Below are 20,667 nucleotides of genomic sequence, written 5' to 3' on the forward strand. Positions count from 1 at the left end.
TATTAGTATAATAAAAGTATAACAGTTGTAGTTCTTGTACAACCTATATCATGATTGTTGTATAATAATATAAACTATGAATAAAATCTGAATAAAATGTAGATCATTTATGTTTTTTCAGTTGATTTTTTTTTAAAGTGTAGAAAATGAGCAGTTATTAAGTTTTGAAGAAGAAACTACTAATATTTTTGACCAAATCCATTTTAAAAAGAACGATTTTCAAAAATTAAAACTTGAATAAAAGAAAAAAATCCAGATGACGTACATCCATTGCTATTTAAACTAGCGTGGTCTGGTTTTCTTGTGCAGCAATCTTGAATGTTTAGGTTTGTGTTTTGGAGTTATAGAGTTTAGAGAGTTAGTCAAATGAGAAAAATAAAAAAAAAACAAGAAATAAGAAGTTTAAAAAAATATATATTATAAACAAATAAAAGATGTCAAGCTCTATAAGTGTGGTTGCACTTGGGCTGTGAGGAGATGAATATATTTTAAAAATATATAAACTTGTACCCATAACACTTATTACTCATCTAATCTACAATAAAATACTTTACTTTTATTCTACCAATTAAAATTATAAGGTAGCTAGTTAAAGCTATTCTTTATATATTAAAATTTTTTAATTAAATTGATTTAATAATCAACTTAAATCGACTGATTTGAAGCAAATATTGTACATTGTTTATTTAAATTCATATATTTAATTGTGAAAACATATTTACCAGAAAATTCCAATGACTCAGATTTAGAGGAATAACACCACTCCATAACATTCAAAACAATACAGGTTCTCATTCTGTTTCTAATTGCATAAGTGTTATTACAGCTTGACCAATCATTCCATTGTGTCCAAAAGGCTAAAATAAAAAAAAATAAACTTTGCTAACCAATGTTAAGGTTTCTTTAAGCTTAGAGATATTCCTTTAAGGAATATCTCTAAGTTTAAAGAGTTGCAATTAAAAAAAATTACACATATAATAATGTATTTTTAAAAACTTTGTTTTATGCTAATATCATCTTGAGTTTTAAGTAATCTAAATTTAATATAAAATATTTATTAACAATTACTATTTATCATCAAGTGTTTCTTTTTTAGTCTGATTTTGTCACAATAAATATGACCATTTTCTAGGCTGTGGTCATAAAATCAACGTTCTTGCAGGTCTTTTTCTATATTAGACAGTTAAATTATAATTAGGCAAATTTGGTTTAATATTAGTAAGTGAACAATTACTTGTGTACAAAAAAAATTAAAAAAATCATGAAACTCATACAAAAATATTGTAATAAACATTTGTAGTTAAATGGCACACCAAAAAAGTTGTTTTAAATTTCACTAGAACTACACTCCTAAAAAAATCTGAAGAATAGAGATGCACTAGATGTGATGAACAATAACCTAACTATATTATGATTGCACTCACATTATGATAATTCCTTGTTTTTAATTAAATGTTTATCAATTCATAATACAAGTTCATAAACATTTCATTGACCAGGTTTTTGAAATATACCAAACTACATATGAATTTTTAAAGTAACTTTTTTTTAAAAAACATATATTATTAATCAGATTAAAATGAATAAAGATAAAAGTTGGAATGGTATCTAAGTTGCCGTACTTAAATTTTTTCACACAAATTAATTGAAAAGAAAGACTTTTTTTGCCAATTCAAACAATGTATTCTAATAAATTAAAATTTATTTGGACTTGTAAAATTAAATTTAGTTGAAATGTGGTTTTGCTTGGTTCATATTTAATAATAGAGTCAAAAATGAAAATCACTTTTTCATTTTCAAAGAAAAATTGATGTTAAAAATGATAATTAAAACTTTCACTTTTTTTAATGAAAACTTAAAGTGTTTTTTTCATATGCAGCCTTTTTGAGAGGAAAAGTATTTTTAAAGCCTTATTTAGTATTTGTAAAGCCAAGTATTTGTAAAGCCTTTTTGAGAGGAAGTATTCTTACTGTTGATGGAACACAGCAAACATTTTCTGGATCATTTTTCGGAAAAATAAAACAGTTTTTTTGATAAATAGGTAACTATTTCGGTAAAGGTTATTTGCTAATTACAAAACTTTTTTCGATAAAAAAACAAAAATTCAAAATTATTAATTAAATAAAAGGTAAGGAAAAGTATTTTATAAATTTAAAACAAAAGCTTTATTTTCCTGAAATTTTCTTTCAACTGAAAAAACTTCAGGAGAAGGCACGCAAACAGAACAAAACATGTTAATGCTAAATTTTTTTATAACTTTTATTTTAATGTATGTCAGAAAAATTAGGCAGAAGTATCCAAGCTTATAAAAACTAATATAAAAACATATATGAATTTTTTTCAAAAACCCAGTTATTAGTTACATAATAAATAAATGTAATTTTTTCATAATAATAAATATATTTGTTAATTTTCAACCGTATTCGTCTTAATTAAGAAAAGGAGAAGAAAAAAAAAAGAAAAGAAAAATAAAGAGAAAAAAAAGAGAGTTAGATTTCAAATAGATTTCAAAATTCAAACTGTCACAGAAAAGTATTAGCATTCATGACACATTTATCATCTTAATAGACAAACAATACCTGTATTGGTATTGAAAATGCAAAAAACAATTAAATTTCAATATTTAGTCTATTAAAAAAGCTGCTATGTGTTTTGACTATAGATATTCAGATTTAACTTTTTGAAAAACCTAAAGAACTAACTTATAAGCAGATTAAATTTTCTTAAACTTCTTGTCACCAAAATTAATTTTTTAAACTAATTTTACTAAGCTCCTTAAACAAAATCATTTAATTTAGTAATAATTTAATATTAAAACTGTTAGATGTTAACTGTTAGATAATTCATAGTTGTTTTAATAATTTAAAATAAAATAATATAATGTGTTTTTAATCCTACATGTTAATGGAGTTGAACTCAATACCTGAATTTTCTACAATAACAGCACGATTACCATAACACCAATCTATAGTATTTGAAACATTGCATTCTCTTGTTCTGTTAATCAATTCATAAGAACCATTAGAGCTTGACCAAGTTCTCCATTGTGTCCATAACACTATTTGAAAAAAACAACCATTAGTAACTAATGTTATTATCATTTTGTTACTATTAATATAGTAACAAAATAATCATACAATTATAGTTATTAATAACATTATTATAATTTTTTTTTTTTATTATTAACGATAAGTTTTATTAGATTTCTTATTAATAAGTGACAACAATAATTAACTGCAAAAGCATAAAGTGTCTGTTTACACTTTTTTGTTGCTTATTCAGTTGTTTGTTTTTAATTTTTTGTTATTTTATTTCATTCATTTTTATTCTCCTGATTTAAGACAGTTGATGGACATACACTACCAGCAAACTATCCCTATTCAAGTCAGTTGATACATGTACTCATTTGTTCTGTTGCAAAAACATCAATTAAATATCATTCTCATTATAAAAATATTATTCAAGTGCAAAAATAATAAAGTTCAAGTGTATATATGTATGTATGTATGTATGTATGTATGTATGTATGTATGTATGTATGTATGTATGTATGTATGTATGTATGTATGTATGTATGTATGTATGTATGTATGTATGTATGAATGTATGTATATATGTATGCATGCATGTGTGTATGTATGTACTATTTGCTGTATTTTGTTATAAATACAAATTTTTATTTACATTTTTCCAAATTTTTCCATTATGCATGGATAATACCTGAGTGTTCTTCATATGCAGTTAGTTTAGACTGCATTGACTTGTAGATATATCTACCAACAATAAATAATATTCCACTAAACAAAGAAGGCAGAGCTCCTAATAATTTTTTTCGTTAAGTTTGAAATATTGTTAGTACTACCCTTACAGAAATAATTTATGGAATTGCATGGGTATTCCATGGAAAACCCAATCTATGAGTAAACCATGGTTTTCCAATGGAAAAAGGAAACTTCATGGAATTTCCATGGGTGAACCATGGTTGTTTTTTTTTCATAGTTCATGTTGCACCATGGGTTTTACAAATGCACTTTTAAAGATGCCTTTATAACTCGTAGAGTTACAATCTTTTTTAACTTAAGTAAACAATATTTTCTGCATTTTTCTGTTTTTCTGTATTTAAAAAGACTATGTTTTTTATAATGCATCACATTTAATATGATTCCAACTAAACATACAGACATAAACAACTAGACATATTTGCAATAGTTAGAGTAAGATAAATGTATGCATTTTATAAAGCATCATAATACAATATTATCAGAGATGTTGGTCTGAACACTTTAATCTTGGTCCCAAGACATCTCGAGACTCATTTAATTGTCTTGTTTTTAGTCTTGGTGTTGAATTAAAATAACTTGGCCTTGGTACTATGTTTTTTAATTTTTTTTTAATGGCTTTAGTTTGTACAAAAATGTTTGAAGTTAAAACACTTTATAGTATGGTAAATGTTTATTAAGTATCAAAAAACTTTATTTTATGATAAATATTTGATTAATTTTAGTTCTGTTAAGTTGTTTTTATCTTTTTGTTGGCGCAACCGTTTTAGTTGGCATATAGTTAGCGACTAGATCTAGTGGGGTTATATACTATGTTGTTTTTTCTTTACTATTAAATAGCAGAACTATTAGAATATGTAAATAATGTAATAGTTTGTGTCTAAATCTTTTTATTTTTACTGTATTATTTTATTTAAATTACTACATTATAAGCCAATAGGTTTGACTGGTGATATAAAGGTTGTTCATTATTTATATCATTTACAACATTGTCAGTTTTTATATGCATTTAATATTTTTTTAAATAGTTCAAATGCTGTCTAAATAAAATGGTAAATTGAGTTAGAACTAACCAGAAAAGATATAAGGGTAATCTTTAGGATTCAACTTGTAAGAATGTTTAAAGAACAACTTAGTTGGAGAAGGAAAACTATGGTAATGTTTAAAAAATATCAGAAAGGGAGTTAATTAATGCACAAGATTTTACTTCACAGTTAAATATAACCGTATAAAAGCAGTGTTTATAAATAATACACTATTATTTATTATAATACAATTTTTTTTATTCATTTATATTTAACTAATGTGAAGTGCTCATCATAAGTAAAAATAAATTAATTTATGCACACACTTTAATATTTATTATGTTTTTACATTAATGTACTTAATAAATTACATTTTATTATATTTGTTATGTTTTAAATAGTAAAGAAAAAATATAATAAATTTTTGAATTTAGTAATGTGTGATAATTTTTTTATTTTAACATCATTTTATATTAATCATTTTATCTAAATTTTATTTAAATCATTTTATTTAAATCATTTTATTTTAATAACTGCATTATAAGCAGGTAAGTTTGACTGGCGATAGAAATAATGCTTTACATCTTTCAGATAGATCAGACGAAGAAGAAGAAAGCTTTTTTTAAATTAGGATTTATAATAATATATTTGTTGCTGCCTTGTTCTATATAAATGTTACCAACACACAGGTAACATTTATATATGAGCATAAATCTTATTTTAACTTCATCATTTTAATTAAATTACTATATTATCACCAGGCTGGTTTGACTGGCAATATAAATAATGTTGTACATCATGCAGACAGCTCAGATAAAGAATTTTTTTTTTATAAATTATAATTTATAAGTAATACTATATTTGTTGCTGCCTTTTTCTATATAAAGCTTACTAACATGCAGGTAACATTTATATATGTGCATAAATCTTTTCATTTTAACTTTATCATTAATTTAATTTACTACATTATTAGCATGCAGGTTAGACTGGCAATAAAAATTTTAAATTCATTTGTTTAGCCGTACATTTACAAGTTCCATGTTTTATAATATATACCATGATGGCAAGGACATGAAGAAAAAAGGTTTGTAAATGATGTTGTACATCATGCAGATACTCAGATGTAGAAGTAAGTTTTTTATTTAATTACAATTTATAAGTAATACAATATTTATTGCTGCCTTGTTCAATATAAATGTTACTAACATGCAGGTAACATTTATGTATGTATTAGTTTGCATAAACCTTTTTATTTTAACTTTATCATTTTATTTATATTACATTATCATCAGGAATGTTTGACAGGAAATATAAATGACGTTGTACATCACGCAGATGGCTTGGGCAAAAAAGAAGTGATATATTCATTGCTACTTTTCTCTATATATATGTTACCCAACATTTGGCAACTTTTATAAATGTGTATAATGTGTAATTATAAATTGTTATAACAGATAATAATTATAAGTATAAATGAATTAGTAAATAAAGAAAATTAGTATGTATATATTATTTTATGATGTATTGTCTAGATTGGTGAAATGAACAATCATACTAACTAAAAACAATAATGAATATCAAAATGTGAATAGTACTTTGTTTGACGTCTACCTGGTTCTACAGATACAGTTGGCGGTGCAATCGTACTTAAAAATGGTCTTGATGTTTTTTTGGATTGAATATGTTGTATTGATTTTTCATAGTTTGTAATTCTTTTTCATTTGTTGAAACTTGAAGTTATTAATTTTCAAATTCATATATTTTAAGTTAACTATTTTTATCAAATAGTTAATTTAAAATAATAAATATGTAAATTGTTAACTTTTTTGTAAAAATTGTTTTCTTAATCTTTTTTAATTGTTTATCACTCCATATATCACTGATAGTATGATGTTACTTGTAATTTTTGCTTTATTTTCAGTATGTTCATACATATGCATGCGTTAAATATTGCAGTGAAGTCAAGTTTTAATGTTTCAGGTGCATTATAGCTATTATTTTTCAAAGATTTGTAGGATTTAACAAGATTCAAATTTTATTTTGTTTATTGATTTTATTTGGCGAAAGCGATCCCAGAGATTTAAATAGCTAAATAATAATAGCAACTTATGTGATAAAATATGCTTTTTATGGTTTAATATGACAATTCAAATAACATTAGGTCAAAAAAACTTGAAAACAAAACATTCTATTTGATCATGGAAATTCTATGGGTATTTGTAACACCTTTCCATGGAAAACTCATGGATTTTTTATGGAAAACTCATGGATTTTTCATGGAAAACTCATGTATTTTTTATGGAAAACTCTTGGATTTTCCATGAAAAACTCTTGGATTTTCTATGGAAAATTCATGGATTTACCATAGAAAACTCATGGGTTTTTCATGGATAACCCATGGTTTTTCCATAAAAACATGTTCCAAATATCCAAGGTTTTTCCATGGGTTTTTTTCATAGATTACATCATTACTACAAAATAATTTTACCATAGCATGCCATCATGTCAAAGTTGTCACCACAGCACCAATCAGAAGGATTCTGGGTGTTACACCTCCTTGTCCTGTTCATATAACCATAAGTATCATTACAATTTGACCAATCATTCCACTGTGACCAAATAGCTAAATAAATGTTTTAAATATATAAACTTATATAAAAAAAAACTAAAAACTAATCAAAAAATCAAAATCCATTTTATTTGTACATCATTTATATTTTCAGTTATTTATACACTTGTAATGGTATGTTTTAATTTACTTATGTTTCCTTTTATTACAATATGATGTTACAATATGTTATAATTTCTAAATATTCAACAACTTTAAATAACACTGCTGGCTTAGTAAAAACACTGTATATATATATAAAAAAAATGACTGCAAGCTGCCTCAAAATAGTGTGATTTAAAAATATCTCTTAATTATTTTGTAATTGTAATATAATTATTACATAACAATATTTGAAATCTATAGTGTATTAAAACAAAATAAAGTTATATTAAACCATATAAACAATATCTTACAATAAGATTAAGTGGTTAGCTTGAACAATTTTTTTTTTCATTTTTTAGATATGAAACACAAAAAGATTATCCTAAAGATCATGGGTAAATGATCCATAAAAATAAATATTTTTATGTATAATAATATATGAACATTTCTTTTCTTTTTATCAGATACAGGCTTTTTGCTTTGTTCAAGTTTTAATGCAAAAGTGGTATTAACTATGTTCACATTACATTTTTCTGTCTTGTTCCTGAAAAACAAATAGGCTGATGTGAACAAAATAAACAAAGGGAAACAACTAAAATATTTGTTAATTTTTAATGGATTTTACATATATATTTGAAAGGTTAAAAGTAAAAGATAAAAAATTCCGATAACAAAAATAAGTAAAAGTGAGCTGTATGCACACGAAAACTGAAAAGAAACAATTGTTTGTACTTTCAAAACACATAAATAAAAGTCTGAAGAACCTGAATTTTGACATTTTTAAAGTATTTTTAACGTTTTTTCACATTATTATGGATCAATTATATTAAAAAGTTTTCAAGTTTTTAAAAAACTTAAATATTTCAATTATGGGATCAATAAAACAATGATTATTAACCCCTTTTACAGTATTTTTACAACCAACAACTGGGAACAAAAAATGCTTTCTTACATTTAAAAAAGTATTAAAAAGTTAATGATAGATAAAATTCTGCTTAACCTTTCTTTTTTCAACTAATTTACCTCAAACAAGGCTTCAAGAGAACTTTTAAGAATTGTTAATTTAAAAATCTGAATGTTTTAAATAAAAAGATATATTTTAAAATGATGTAAGATATTTTTGTTTTGCTTTAAAATAAATAAGTGATTTTAATTTGTTTTTGTATGTTTTAAAACACCTTCATCTTTAATTTTTTATTAATATTTGAGCTAGAGAGTCACAAGCATTTAGTATAGGGTTATAAGAAAATATAGAAAAAGATTCAAATATTATATTTCTGCGCTTTTACGCTGAAAACACTGCAGCCATAATTGTCAATTGCAAGAAAGAGTTTCTCACCACTTTTTTATAAAAATGTATAAAAAGTTTATGAAAATACATAAATATGTATATACAAATATCTGTAAGTGCATAAGTCAGAAAGTTAAGTTAAAGTGTGGATTGTATATGGTATGATTGTGTATAATATATGTTATATAACTTTTCTGATAATTGAAAGTTATAAAAAATTTTATAACTTATAATTGTTAGAAAATTTTATATAGTTTAGATAAACTTTCTAAATAAGATAAATTTTATGGATATTGTCTTTTTTGTGTAAACTGTTTAACTTTGTATTTTAAAAATAACAAGATTAAAAAAACTCTAAAAAAATTTTTTGCATAGCAGTGGATTTAGATTTTTGGCACTTAAGATAGCTCACTAAACCACTAAGCTATTGAAAATATATGTTTATTGTGAGAAACAAACTTATAAACATTTTATACTGATTGTAATAATTTAACACTTTTATTTTATTTTATTTAGTAAATTAATTAAAGAAATATTTGAAAACCACAATATTTTTTCACAAAACAAAAAACACAAAAAAAAAACAAGTGTAAAAATTAAATGTAAATATTATTTACAATTAAATAGAATTTTAATATTAATAGCGATGTAAGATGCAAATGTAAAAAGAAATATGCAAAATTTAAAGTAAAAAACCACTTATACAAAAAAATTTAATGAGTCAAAAAAACTATATTAATTAACGGATGCAACATTCCATCAATCGTTGTATATTTACTCAATTTGAAGCAAGTCTCGCAATTGTGCACAAATCCATCAAGAAACGTACGAATGACTGCCAGTTTATCTACTTTTCGCCTTTCAACTCCTGTGGTTTTATCATCAAACCTCATACACCAAGTTATAATTAAAAAACACTTGTTACTCATTACTGCTCTACAAATTTGTATCCTAGTTTGCCAGTTGTTCAAATTTCTTTTACATTTGCATGATGAGACTTCTTGATACCAATCATAAACAGAAGACTCAAATAAGCCAAAAATTCGCATTGTTGTTTCTTGACATCTCGCTCTCTAGAATATGTATGTTCAGTTCTTAGTTGAGCAATGTATTTGTTTGGTGTTGTCACAATTGCGTTTATCATATTTAGGTCAACAATTTTCAAAAATGCGTCTAATTCATTAGTGATAAATTTAGCACATTGCTGTTGGCCAACAGCTTCTTTTAATATATTAAATTTTTTTATTTTAAAACCTTTTCATTTCCAAACTTATAAAATTTGGTTGTCTTGTTTTTTCAATATAAAAATTCTCATAAAAAGTATTTTCTTCATTTTCTTTGTTTTCTTTATATTGTTTACTTATTTTGTTGGAAATACTTTGCTACAACAAACTGCCTCTATCATTAATGTCTATACTCTCCTCACTAAACTCACTATCATATTCCACATTTTCATCATCACTTTCTTCCTCTTTGAACATGCGCAGTACAATGTTTTCAAATTCCTTTTATTATGTAATATTTAGCTTTTTCAAAAAAAATTTTTAAATATTAGTATTATTCCAACAATATTTATTGTAAAATAAATAATTTTGTCTAACTAAATAATTATAAAATGAAAAATATTGTGATAATTACACTAGTAGTACCACGCCGTAAACTATATTCTGAACAAATTTATTCACACTGCAGACTAAATATTGAGACATAAAAAGAATATTATGCACCCCCTCCCCCACTTACCCTATTAACATTGTTCCTGAAATAAATATGAGTTATTCTTACAATTGCACGTATATAAACATTTAATAGAAGATTTATAACTTTGCCATAAATTATACAGTGGCACACCCTTGAAGATTATACCCTTGTACTCCCCCTCCTATCTCTTTGATAGTTCTGTTTGCTATCTTGCTATTTGCTATTTATTTACAAAGCTTATTTTCAAATAACTCTATCTAACAGATTGAGTTATTTGATAATAAGCTTTGTAAATAAATATACTCTTAATAAGAGGTTTGAAATTGTATTATAACTTATATAATTTTGGATTATTTATATAGTGATAAAGATAAGGCCTTAAGTATCAAAAAATACTGGGAGAAATGTCATGCAATTGTCACCTACAATATGGTTACTTATGTTATGTGTCTACATGATCTGCGTCATCCTAATCTGCGTTATCTTATTATCATAAATCTGTGCATCTAACAAAGTATTTTCATTCTTAAAGCAATTAGAGATGTTAAGTTCAGACTTTTTATTTTGAAATAAATAAACGCGTGAGGGTTCTATTAACTTTAAGTACGCAAAAAAATCCCCAGTTTTTCATTTTTTTTTCTAAGAGCAATTTTAAATGAATTAAAATTTAAAAAATATTGAGTAATATAAGTTTAGAAATGGTCAGTGTGAACTTATCAAGACCCATATTTCAGACAGCTAGTAATGCATAAAAATAATTTGAATAATTGATTTTACATCATAATTTCAAGATTATAAATATTTTTTATTGAGTTTTGTTATAAAAAAAAAAAGAGACTAAAAATCCAGATATCACAATTTACACTCACTTAATTCCTGCTTCGTGCAATACGGAAAAAATATAAATCATGGGGTAAAGCATAAGTGGCAATAATGTTCATCTGACAGTTATTTATTAACGTTAGGCCCCTATCAAACACATATAATTATAGACCCAACTTAGAGGAGAAACTCTTTATTGAAGTTAAATATTGAAAAGTATAATTAGTTTTGCCTTTTCCTTTTAAAGACTAATTCAATATCAGTTTTTGGATCCAAAATTACTAGTATATTGTAAAGTGGTGGGTCACAATTTTTTTTTAAATTAATCCAAATACTGCAATTTTTAAAAATACATTTTTATTTAAAAATAAACACTCCACCAAATACCCATAAGTAAGACTATAATTACTTTATTGTGATTTTAACTAAAACAAAAAAAAAACAACCATGAAGTTGAAAAAAAAACCTTGAATATTTTGTATTTGCAGGCATAATTGTATGATATTAAACTCGAAAAGACATAGCTAACTAACTACCTAGATAATCGAAGAATGGTTCTCTTTAATGAACTCTTGAAATTTGCTCAGTTTAAGTGGATAATCAAATGAAAAGCCAAAAGGTGAATATTTTCTGATAACTACTAAATTATGTTATTATCATGTTTGTTGATCAATGAAACAAAAAAACAAAAATTTATCTTATTACTTTAAAATATAGTAAAATAAATTTTTTTTAATCTAAATATTAATACGCTAATGAATAGTGCGCATAGTTACGCCTAATGTTCGTGTTGTTAACAACGGTTTTATATTCTGTAAAATACACCATTTCTTAATTTTTAAGTTTCTAGACTTTTGAATGCGCGGTTATATATTCCATGCAGTCTTTCGAGTAAAGTCAGCAAGCAAATTAGAGCTGATATATTATTTTTGAAAAGAATTGATGTTGTTCATTGTTTAAAATAAAAAATTTAAATAATCGTTTGTTTGTTGTTGGTTGTTTTTATTTTTCTAATTTTTATAGCCTGTTTTCATTTTTCAGAAGAAGTTAGAAATAAAATGTCTGGTAAAATAGTTTTTTTAGTCTAAACATGAATGCTGTAATTTATCTAATCTTCTAAATATGAATACTGTAATTTAATAGTGTTAGTGTCGTTTCACTTTCTTTATTAATAAAGAACTTTCTAGGCTTATGTAAAAGCGTTTCTTTACTCCACGTGGTCTTTTAAGCAAGGTCTTCCAGCCGATTAGAGCTGATAAATTTTTAGTTTCAAGAGGAACTGATGTTGTTCATTGTTTAAAAACTAAAATTTGTTTGTTGTTCGTTGTTGTTTTTTTTCTGTTTTTTTTTTAAAAGAAGTTAAAACTAAAATGACTGGTAAAAAATTTTTTTTAATACAATGTTTCTTTTTTAGTAAAGTGTTTCAGTTTTGTCTTCAGTCTTTTTAGTTCAATTTAAACAAGTATTTTTCATTTTTAAGAGCAGTTAAAAGGAGCTGAAGGCCTTTTTAGTAAGTATATAGTGTATAGTAGCTTACTTATAGTTTTATTAGTAACATAGCTATATTAGTTTATTTATAGTTTATATTAGTTTATATAGTATATAGTAGTTTATTTATAGTTTATATTAGTTCAAGTTTATTTATTGTTTATATTAGTAAGTTTATTTATAGATTATAGATTAGGATTAATGAGAATACAATTTTTTTTTTTGAAAGGCTAGCTGACAGCAACTTAGCTAAGTTTTATCATTTAGATTTTATTTGAGTACAAATGTAGCATTAGAATTTTATTGTATATAATGCTTTCTCAATTTTTATTTTTAAACAGACGCGTAGATACATATTTAATGCTTTAAAAGAATATTCAAAAGAACTCAGTGTGGACTTCTTTTGAATATTCTTTTAAAGCATTGAATATGTTTTCAATATTTTAATAAATTTTGTCATTTAGGTGTGGTAGCATCATCAGTTGGTGCAAATAGTAATGTCTTTTAATTTATTTTAAAAAGAATCAATAAATATTGTTTATTTAAACATAATCATCAGGATAAAATAGATAAGATAGATAAAATAGCTTTTTTATTTAATATTTTTTTATTTAGTTATAACTTCAGTTGCACGAGCCACAACAGGTAACTTCGTACATTTATTTTAATATACTTGAATTACATTTGTTACTTAACTTTTCACGCAATAAATATTGTTTATTTCAACATTATTGTCAAGATTATATAAATAAACTTTTTATTTGATAATTTATTTTAGTTGCTTCTGGATCAACTTTAAATAATGGTAACTCATTAATTCGTATTGAGAATTGAGGACTGAAATAAGTCAGTGTTTTTGCTATTAGATAATTGTTAATAGGAATTTGTTTATTTGTACTGTAACTGTAATTTTAAAACTTCAAGTAATTAAGCTTTATTTTCTTTTTTTTTTTTAGGAGAGTTGGAAGAAAAACTAAGTATAAATTATGTGATTAGTATAGTTAAATAAAGCATTTATATCTGTACACTCAGTAGTCCAAGTCAGTTGTCACATTTTAGAAATTGTCCAGGAGAGAGTAAATAGTAAATTTATTAGTCTTAATTGGCTTTTTTATTCTTGATGGTTAAATTTATGTTTTATTTAACTTGTCTTATTTAATTTGTCTTGAGAAACATCAAATATAATTTTGACAAAAATAAAAAGTTAAATAAAAAAAGTGAAAAGTCATTTCTGAACTACAGACATTTTTCCTTTGAACATTGTGGGGACACCAGACCCTTTATATTGACCAAACTTTGTTTCACATTGTTGCAGGAAAACAGTCTTTATACCTATGTAGATACTGAAAAACTAAAAAGATCTCATACATAACTCATTTTCACAAAAAACTGGATAACCGACCTTTGTCTTCTGAGGTACAGATATTAAAATTTAAAGTTTATTTTAGTTTTTTGGTTTAGTTTATAGTTAATTTTAGTTTAGTTTTTATTAGTTTTAGCTTCAGTTATCTTTTTTCTTTATTTAGATAACTTCATGGAAGAAATGAGAGGAATAGGTAAAAAAAATTATAGTTATACATTTATTTATGTGCAAATATTATTCTATCAATTATTCTGAGGTATATTTTGTCTTTAGTGTCTGGTAAAAGCATAACTGGTAGGGCTGTGTTTTAAATTTTATATATTTTTTACGGAGAAATATGTGCAATAGGTGAAAGAATTATTTAATATAAATATGACATTTTTTAACTGTTTGCATTTTACTCATATTTTTATTAAAATTAAATTTCTCACAAGTTTAACTCTTTTTAATTTACTTTTTTTTAATTTATTTTTAGCATCCTCTTCATCCTGTGAAAATTGTGAGGTTATGCTTTATGTTTTAAATAAAAAAAATTGTAAATATTTTTAAATTCTATTATATCCTTCTATTTGTAATTTTAGAGTCATTAACATTTGAGGAATACCAAAGATATCGCTCCCAACACCCAGGGCCTCTCTCGGAGAGGTCCTTCAATAAGTGGCAAAGTAATGGCGGTATGGATGAGCCATCCTTCAAATGGAGGGCTCATCGGTGTTGGGAGACACAGAAGAAAAAACAGCAACCAAAAGGATGTAAATGTCTTCTATCAGTGAAGATATTTATAACTTTTTTGTTGTCGTTTTTTCTTTGGTGACTTATTTTTTTTTTTTTTAAATTTGTAATTTTTTTTTTTAAATTTGTACTTTATTTTTTATAATATATTGTTGTATATTTGGTTTGTTTTTGTCTTTTTTAATTGAAATTTTATATGTTTTTAACCAAGTAAACTTAAATATAGTTAAATTGATTCACTACCCAATCATCATAATATGATGCTACATTCTATTTGTTAAAAATAATTAATTGATAGTTTAATTTATTGAAAATACCACTTTTAAAATTTACTATAAGCCAAGACTATTTAGCTATATAAATGCAATTTATTTATACCTATTTGATTTTTTATTTTTAATGTTTTTAGTTTGGCTCTTTGAAGCATTCGTTTTTTTGCTTTTTAATTAAAATATTTTAAACCGATTGTTATGTCTTTTAAATTTAACTAAAGTTTACTAAAGCCAACGTGAAATAACGTCGTAAAACAACACTGACAAGTTGCATCATGACAGCAGTTTAAGTATGACAACAGCTACCGAAAAGCAGGTAAATTGTATTCCAGTTGTTTTTTTTGTTTTGTTTCGTTTTTCTTTTATGTCTACTTATCTGTTACAATTTTTACTTTAGGTTTGTCATATGACGCATTAATGCAATATAAAAGATCAAAGTTTACATATTTTTTACAATTTGTTATACAGATGTTTGATTGTAAATCGACTTTTTTTTGTTTGAAACGTATTTGTACTCAATTGCTTAGTTATTATAATAAATTTATTTACTAGTGTGCATTTATCATTTTAAAGACAATTTCCTTTTTTAAAGGAACATGTATCAAGGGGATACCAAAAAATTAATAATTCATAAATAATTTACAATCACTTCATATTAATCTTATTAATTAAAGCTCATGTTATAAAAAACATAACAAGAATTTAGCTTTAATCTTTTGCCAATTTAAGTCATGATGAAGTGTTATTATTTTGTGTCAGTAACTAAAAATGTATTGTGTTGAACTTAGTAATGTCTAGGAAAATAGTTCTGTCATACACTGATATGACCTATGTTAGTTGTAAATTACTCAAATAACGTTAAATAATTGGTAAATTAATTTATTTTAATTTTAAAGATGGTTTAATTTTTTAATTTAAAGGCGTTTTTCTTACAGGGTATTAGTTAAGGTTTCGCAACTTTAAATTGTGGAAAACAGTCAATATATAATAAGTAACAGATTGACCGTAACCCGTATTACGGGTTGCTTGCTGCTAGTATATATTAATAGAATTGAAAATATTAATGCAATTTATTCTTCTTTTTTTATTTTTTCAAGCATACCTTGATCATTATCATGATGTTATTTATTCAAAATAAAAGTTTTATTAATTAAGATTTGTGAAACTTCTTTTTTTGAACAAGCAAAGCATAGCAAACAACTCAAAAACTCTTTTTTTTTTGATATTTTAAACTTTCCCAAATCTGTAATATTATAAACATAAAATTGAAATATTGCTTTTTACCTGCTTGTGCTGGTTTTCCATTTGTTATTTTAAAATTTCTAATAAACCCAGGTTGTACTTTATACCAAGGATCTGAAACATATACTTTAACATTTAAAAACTCTTGTGAATCATTATTTTCCTGAGAAAATATAATGGTGCAATTATGTTCAATCGAATATATATACTTTCCTTCAAGAAGTTGTTGTGATATTTTAATTGAATTCCAATTATTAAGTTCAATATATTTAGTTATTTGGCAAAAATCATTAATGCTGTTAACAGCTGAACAAATATAAAATGTTCCAGGAGTTTGAACCCACATAGCTGGTGTTCGATATCCATATGTACCACAATCATTGTTGGTAGTTAAATGAAAAACGCTAAGTGGACCGCCTTGAATAGCTGTTAGCTTTACTTCAAAGGACACAGTGTATTCTTTGAAAAGTGTGCTTAATGTTGCAACAAGGTTTCCTTTAATTAATTGAGTTTCATTCTCCAAATAAAATGATGCTACAAAACAAGTTTAAAACAAAACAAGTTATTTACTACTTAAGTTATTTACAAAATAAGTTATTTACTAAGTTATTTACTAAGTTATTTACTATAAGTTATTTACTTAATAATAAAAAACTTAACATTTTGCTTGCTATCATGCTTTTTATTATAATCAAAACTTTAAGCAACAAAAAAAAAAAAAAAGCAATATTTAAAAGTTCTTAAAGTTTTGAATAAACAGAAAATATCATAAAATTTAAAATAGAAACACTATTAACTAAAGTTATGAATAACAATGAAAATATCTTTATTTTTACTGAAGCATTCTTTTAATTCATAGGTATCACTGCAACATTTATTATTTGATAGATTACAGGTTAGTGTTCTTTTCATAAAACCATTTCCATATGAAACATTGCAACTTGACCAATCATTCCACTGTGCCAATGGAACTGTAACAAATACATTAAAAAAATAGACTAAATAAAAGATAAATTTTACAGATAAAACTACAGATAAAAGATACAGACAATAATTTAGCTATGCTGATAATATTTAACTGTATTAAATATTTAATTTTAACATTTAATTCTTTCAAAACTTAATTCTAAAACTTAATTTAACTGCTCTTTATTAAATTGTTTCTCTGCAATCTTGTTCATCAAAGTTACTGTTTTGGAGATAAAGAGTTGAGAGAGGATTTTACCACAATAGAGTAGCCTCCTTGACTGTAAAGGCTTTCTTGGCCTAAGGGAGGTAAACAACATTAAAAAAAAATTGTGCATTAATTTCCAAAAGTACAAACAACTTTTGTAGAAAAATCAACACCTGATAAATGGAGCAACAAAAAAACAATACTTGATTGTTTTAATAATTGATATATCACTTTCCTTACTGATATACCAATTTCCTGACTCATATATCACTTTTCTTACTGATATATTACTTTCCTTACTGATATATTACTTTCCTTACTGATATATCATTTTCCTGACTGATATATCACTTTCCTTACTGATATATCACTTTCCTGACTGTTATATCACTTTTCTTACTGATATATCACTTTCCTTACTGATATATCACTTTCCTTACTGATATATCACTTTCCTTACTGATATATCACTTTCCTTACTAATATATCACTTTCCCGACTGATATATCACTTTCCTTACTGATATATCACAAAAATAAATGTTATTCTGTTATCATCTTATAAAATAATTGTTTTTTCTTTGTATAATAACAATTTCAAATTATTACATTTTTTAAAATCATTTTTAAAAAGAAACTAAATAAAAATAACAAAAATAAATTAAATAGCATTTAACTTAAAAACATGTTTAAAGTACTTTTAAATTAATTATAAATTTTGAAATATGCTCTATACCTCTCTGTTTACAATAATACTGTTTACAAATAAATACTGTTTACAAAAGCCTCAGCCAGCTCCAAAAAGTAGCAACCTTCATGTTAATTGATAAACTTTTTTATATAAAAACAAAATGTTCTTTCAAGAATTTTTCATCAGGTTTTGTTAAAACAAAGTGCATTTTATTTTTGCATTTGATACTTTAATTGAAAAACTATATATTATATGGAATTTTATTTTTTCTCATATTTAAATATTAATTAAGAAAAGTTGATTGAATATTTATTACCAGCTTATTTTTAATATTGTGGGCTTTATGTAATCTCTCTAACAACCCTGTCTCAATAATTTTCAATGTAAGCTCAAACTTGGATTTTGAAAAAAATAATATAGCTTATCTATATGAATATAGATAAGTTATATTATTTATAAAATTTGTATAAATTATAAAATTTTAGAAAAAATTTAATTTTGTATTTTGAATTGAAACTTTCTGAGCTTTGTTTACTTTGTGGTTTTTTTTCTTGTTTCTTTTCAGCCATAAATCTTTTAGTTATAAACAAAAAGATTTATGGCTGATGACTATAATCCACCAAACTTCTTAAAACAAATATTACTTTTAAATTAAACTTAGTTTTTCATCTGATAGTAAGAACCTTTTTTAAATTCTAAAGAAAAACATGTATCCATCTTGGCTTATAAATAAAGTTGAGGACTCTTCTCTGGATAAAATCTCGACTAATTATCTAGAGAAATCAAAAGACCACTACTAACATAAGCATGCTTTTGTCCAATAAAACCTGTCCAATAAAACCTACCTAAAAAAACCCAATAAAACCCAGGCAATCTGGGTTTTTATAATTTTATAATTTTATTAACAATTTTATTATTAATATATACCATTAACCAACATTTCTATTAACATAAACATATTGTAAAGCTAGCAATAAAAGGAAATTTTCAATTCAAACACATTATTTTTATTTAACAGAATTTTGTTTTGGAAACCAAACAAATTAGATTCATTCAATAAGATTTATTAGAATATAATACACCTTAATTTTTTTATTTTATTTTTTTTGTTTTTATATTATTATATTTTTTTTAAAAATACACTTTTACAAGACTAACTATATTTTTGATATGATTTTTAAAAAACCAACTTTCTATTTTTGATGCTGTCTATATATTCACACAAGATTTTCAGTCTTTTCATTTTCTGATTTATTTTTAACTTTTGACCAGATAAAACCAAACAAGGAAAATATTCTTTCTATTGATCCTGACCTACCTTGGCATATTTGAAGTTTAGAAATAAATTTCCAAAATCTTTCAGGCAATTTTTTATGAACTGATTTCTCATTTGTCTGGTTAATGATAGATCACCAATCACTGCACAATATTGTTGATATAATTTTATCGCTGAACATCCTTTTAGAGAGCGCATCACAATCCTTTTATTTCAGCAAAATCGATCCAGGTACAAAATCAGGATAATGATTGTAAAGCGATTCTTCAACCGCATTTTCATTTTTAATCGGCAGGTTTTTGCTTTTGAAAAAAGAAAATTCTGATTAGCATAAAGGTGTTAAAAATAAATTTTTTTTAGATTTTTAATGCAAAACTTATTTTTACCAAAAAAAGAGGATTGGTCATGTATGCAAGATAATGGATAGGTGTCATAGCATCATTACATCTCTTCTCAATAGCCGTATGGTAATTACTTAGTTCAGGGTTGATTTTAAGCAAGAGTCACAACTCAACACATACGTATAGGTGGCAGCTGTCACTTTGCATCCAGAAAATATTTTATTTTTTATTTATTTAATCAAAATAACATTTTTATTTTTATAACTTTTCCTTTACACCAACAAAGTCTTTTTATGTCATAAAAACTTTTAAAAAATTAAATACTTGATCTTAAACAACAACAAATATTTTGAGTTTGAAGACTGTTACCACCTCTAAATATTGCTCGATTTTCAATAATTTTTCTGATTTTGATAGATATCATAATTATCTAAAATTTCTACATAAATTGGGTAATTTTTATGAATGTTTCTATATAGTCAATTTGGGAGTTGTTCCATCTGGTATTGTTTGGTAACTGAGGCATATGCCCTCCTTTCTCATACAATCTCCCTTAATATAAAAATTGAATTGTTAATCTTAAACTTTTATAAATTTTTTATACATAATATATGCATTAGTTAAGCTTGCAGTATTATCAATCAAAATTTTCATAAATTGACAAAAATTAAAAAACTTTAAAAAAACAACATGGACAACCAACTTTTTTGCAAACCAAAACATTAAATTGTTTTTATAAAAACAATGAAAGTTTCCAA

At 24.5% G+C, this 20,667-nt stretch overlaps 1 protein-coding gene across 1 annotated transcript in view; it reads right to left on the reverse strand.

The window, feature by feature from the left end:
• LOC136071786 (uncharacterized) overlaps nt 1-20,667 on the reverse strand; it is a 112,561-nt gene that overhangs the window by 77,621 nt on the left and 14,273 nt on the right. The window contains exons 6-10 of the mRNA XM_065796859.1: nt 17,265-17,399; nt 16,471-16,962; nt 7,293-7,427; nt 2,924-3,058; nt 723-857 (exon numbers count right to left, since the gene is read on the reverse strand). Of these exons, the coding sequence (XP_065652931.1) occupies nt 723-857; nt 2,924-3,058; nt 7,293-7,427; nt 16,471-16,962; nt 17,265-17,399 (1,032 nt within the window). The remainder of the gene's footprint in view (nt 1-722; nt 858-2,923; nt 3,059-7,292; nt 7,428-16,470; nt 16,963-17,264; nt 17,400-20,667) is intronic.

Source organism: Hydra vulgaris, chromosome 05 (genome assembly GCF_038396675.1).
Source record: "Hydra vulgaris chromosome 05, alternate assembly HydraT2T_AEP".
NCBI lineage: Eukaryota > Metazoa > Cnidaria > Hydrozoa > Anthoathecata > Hydridae > Hydra > Hydra vulgaris.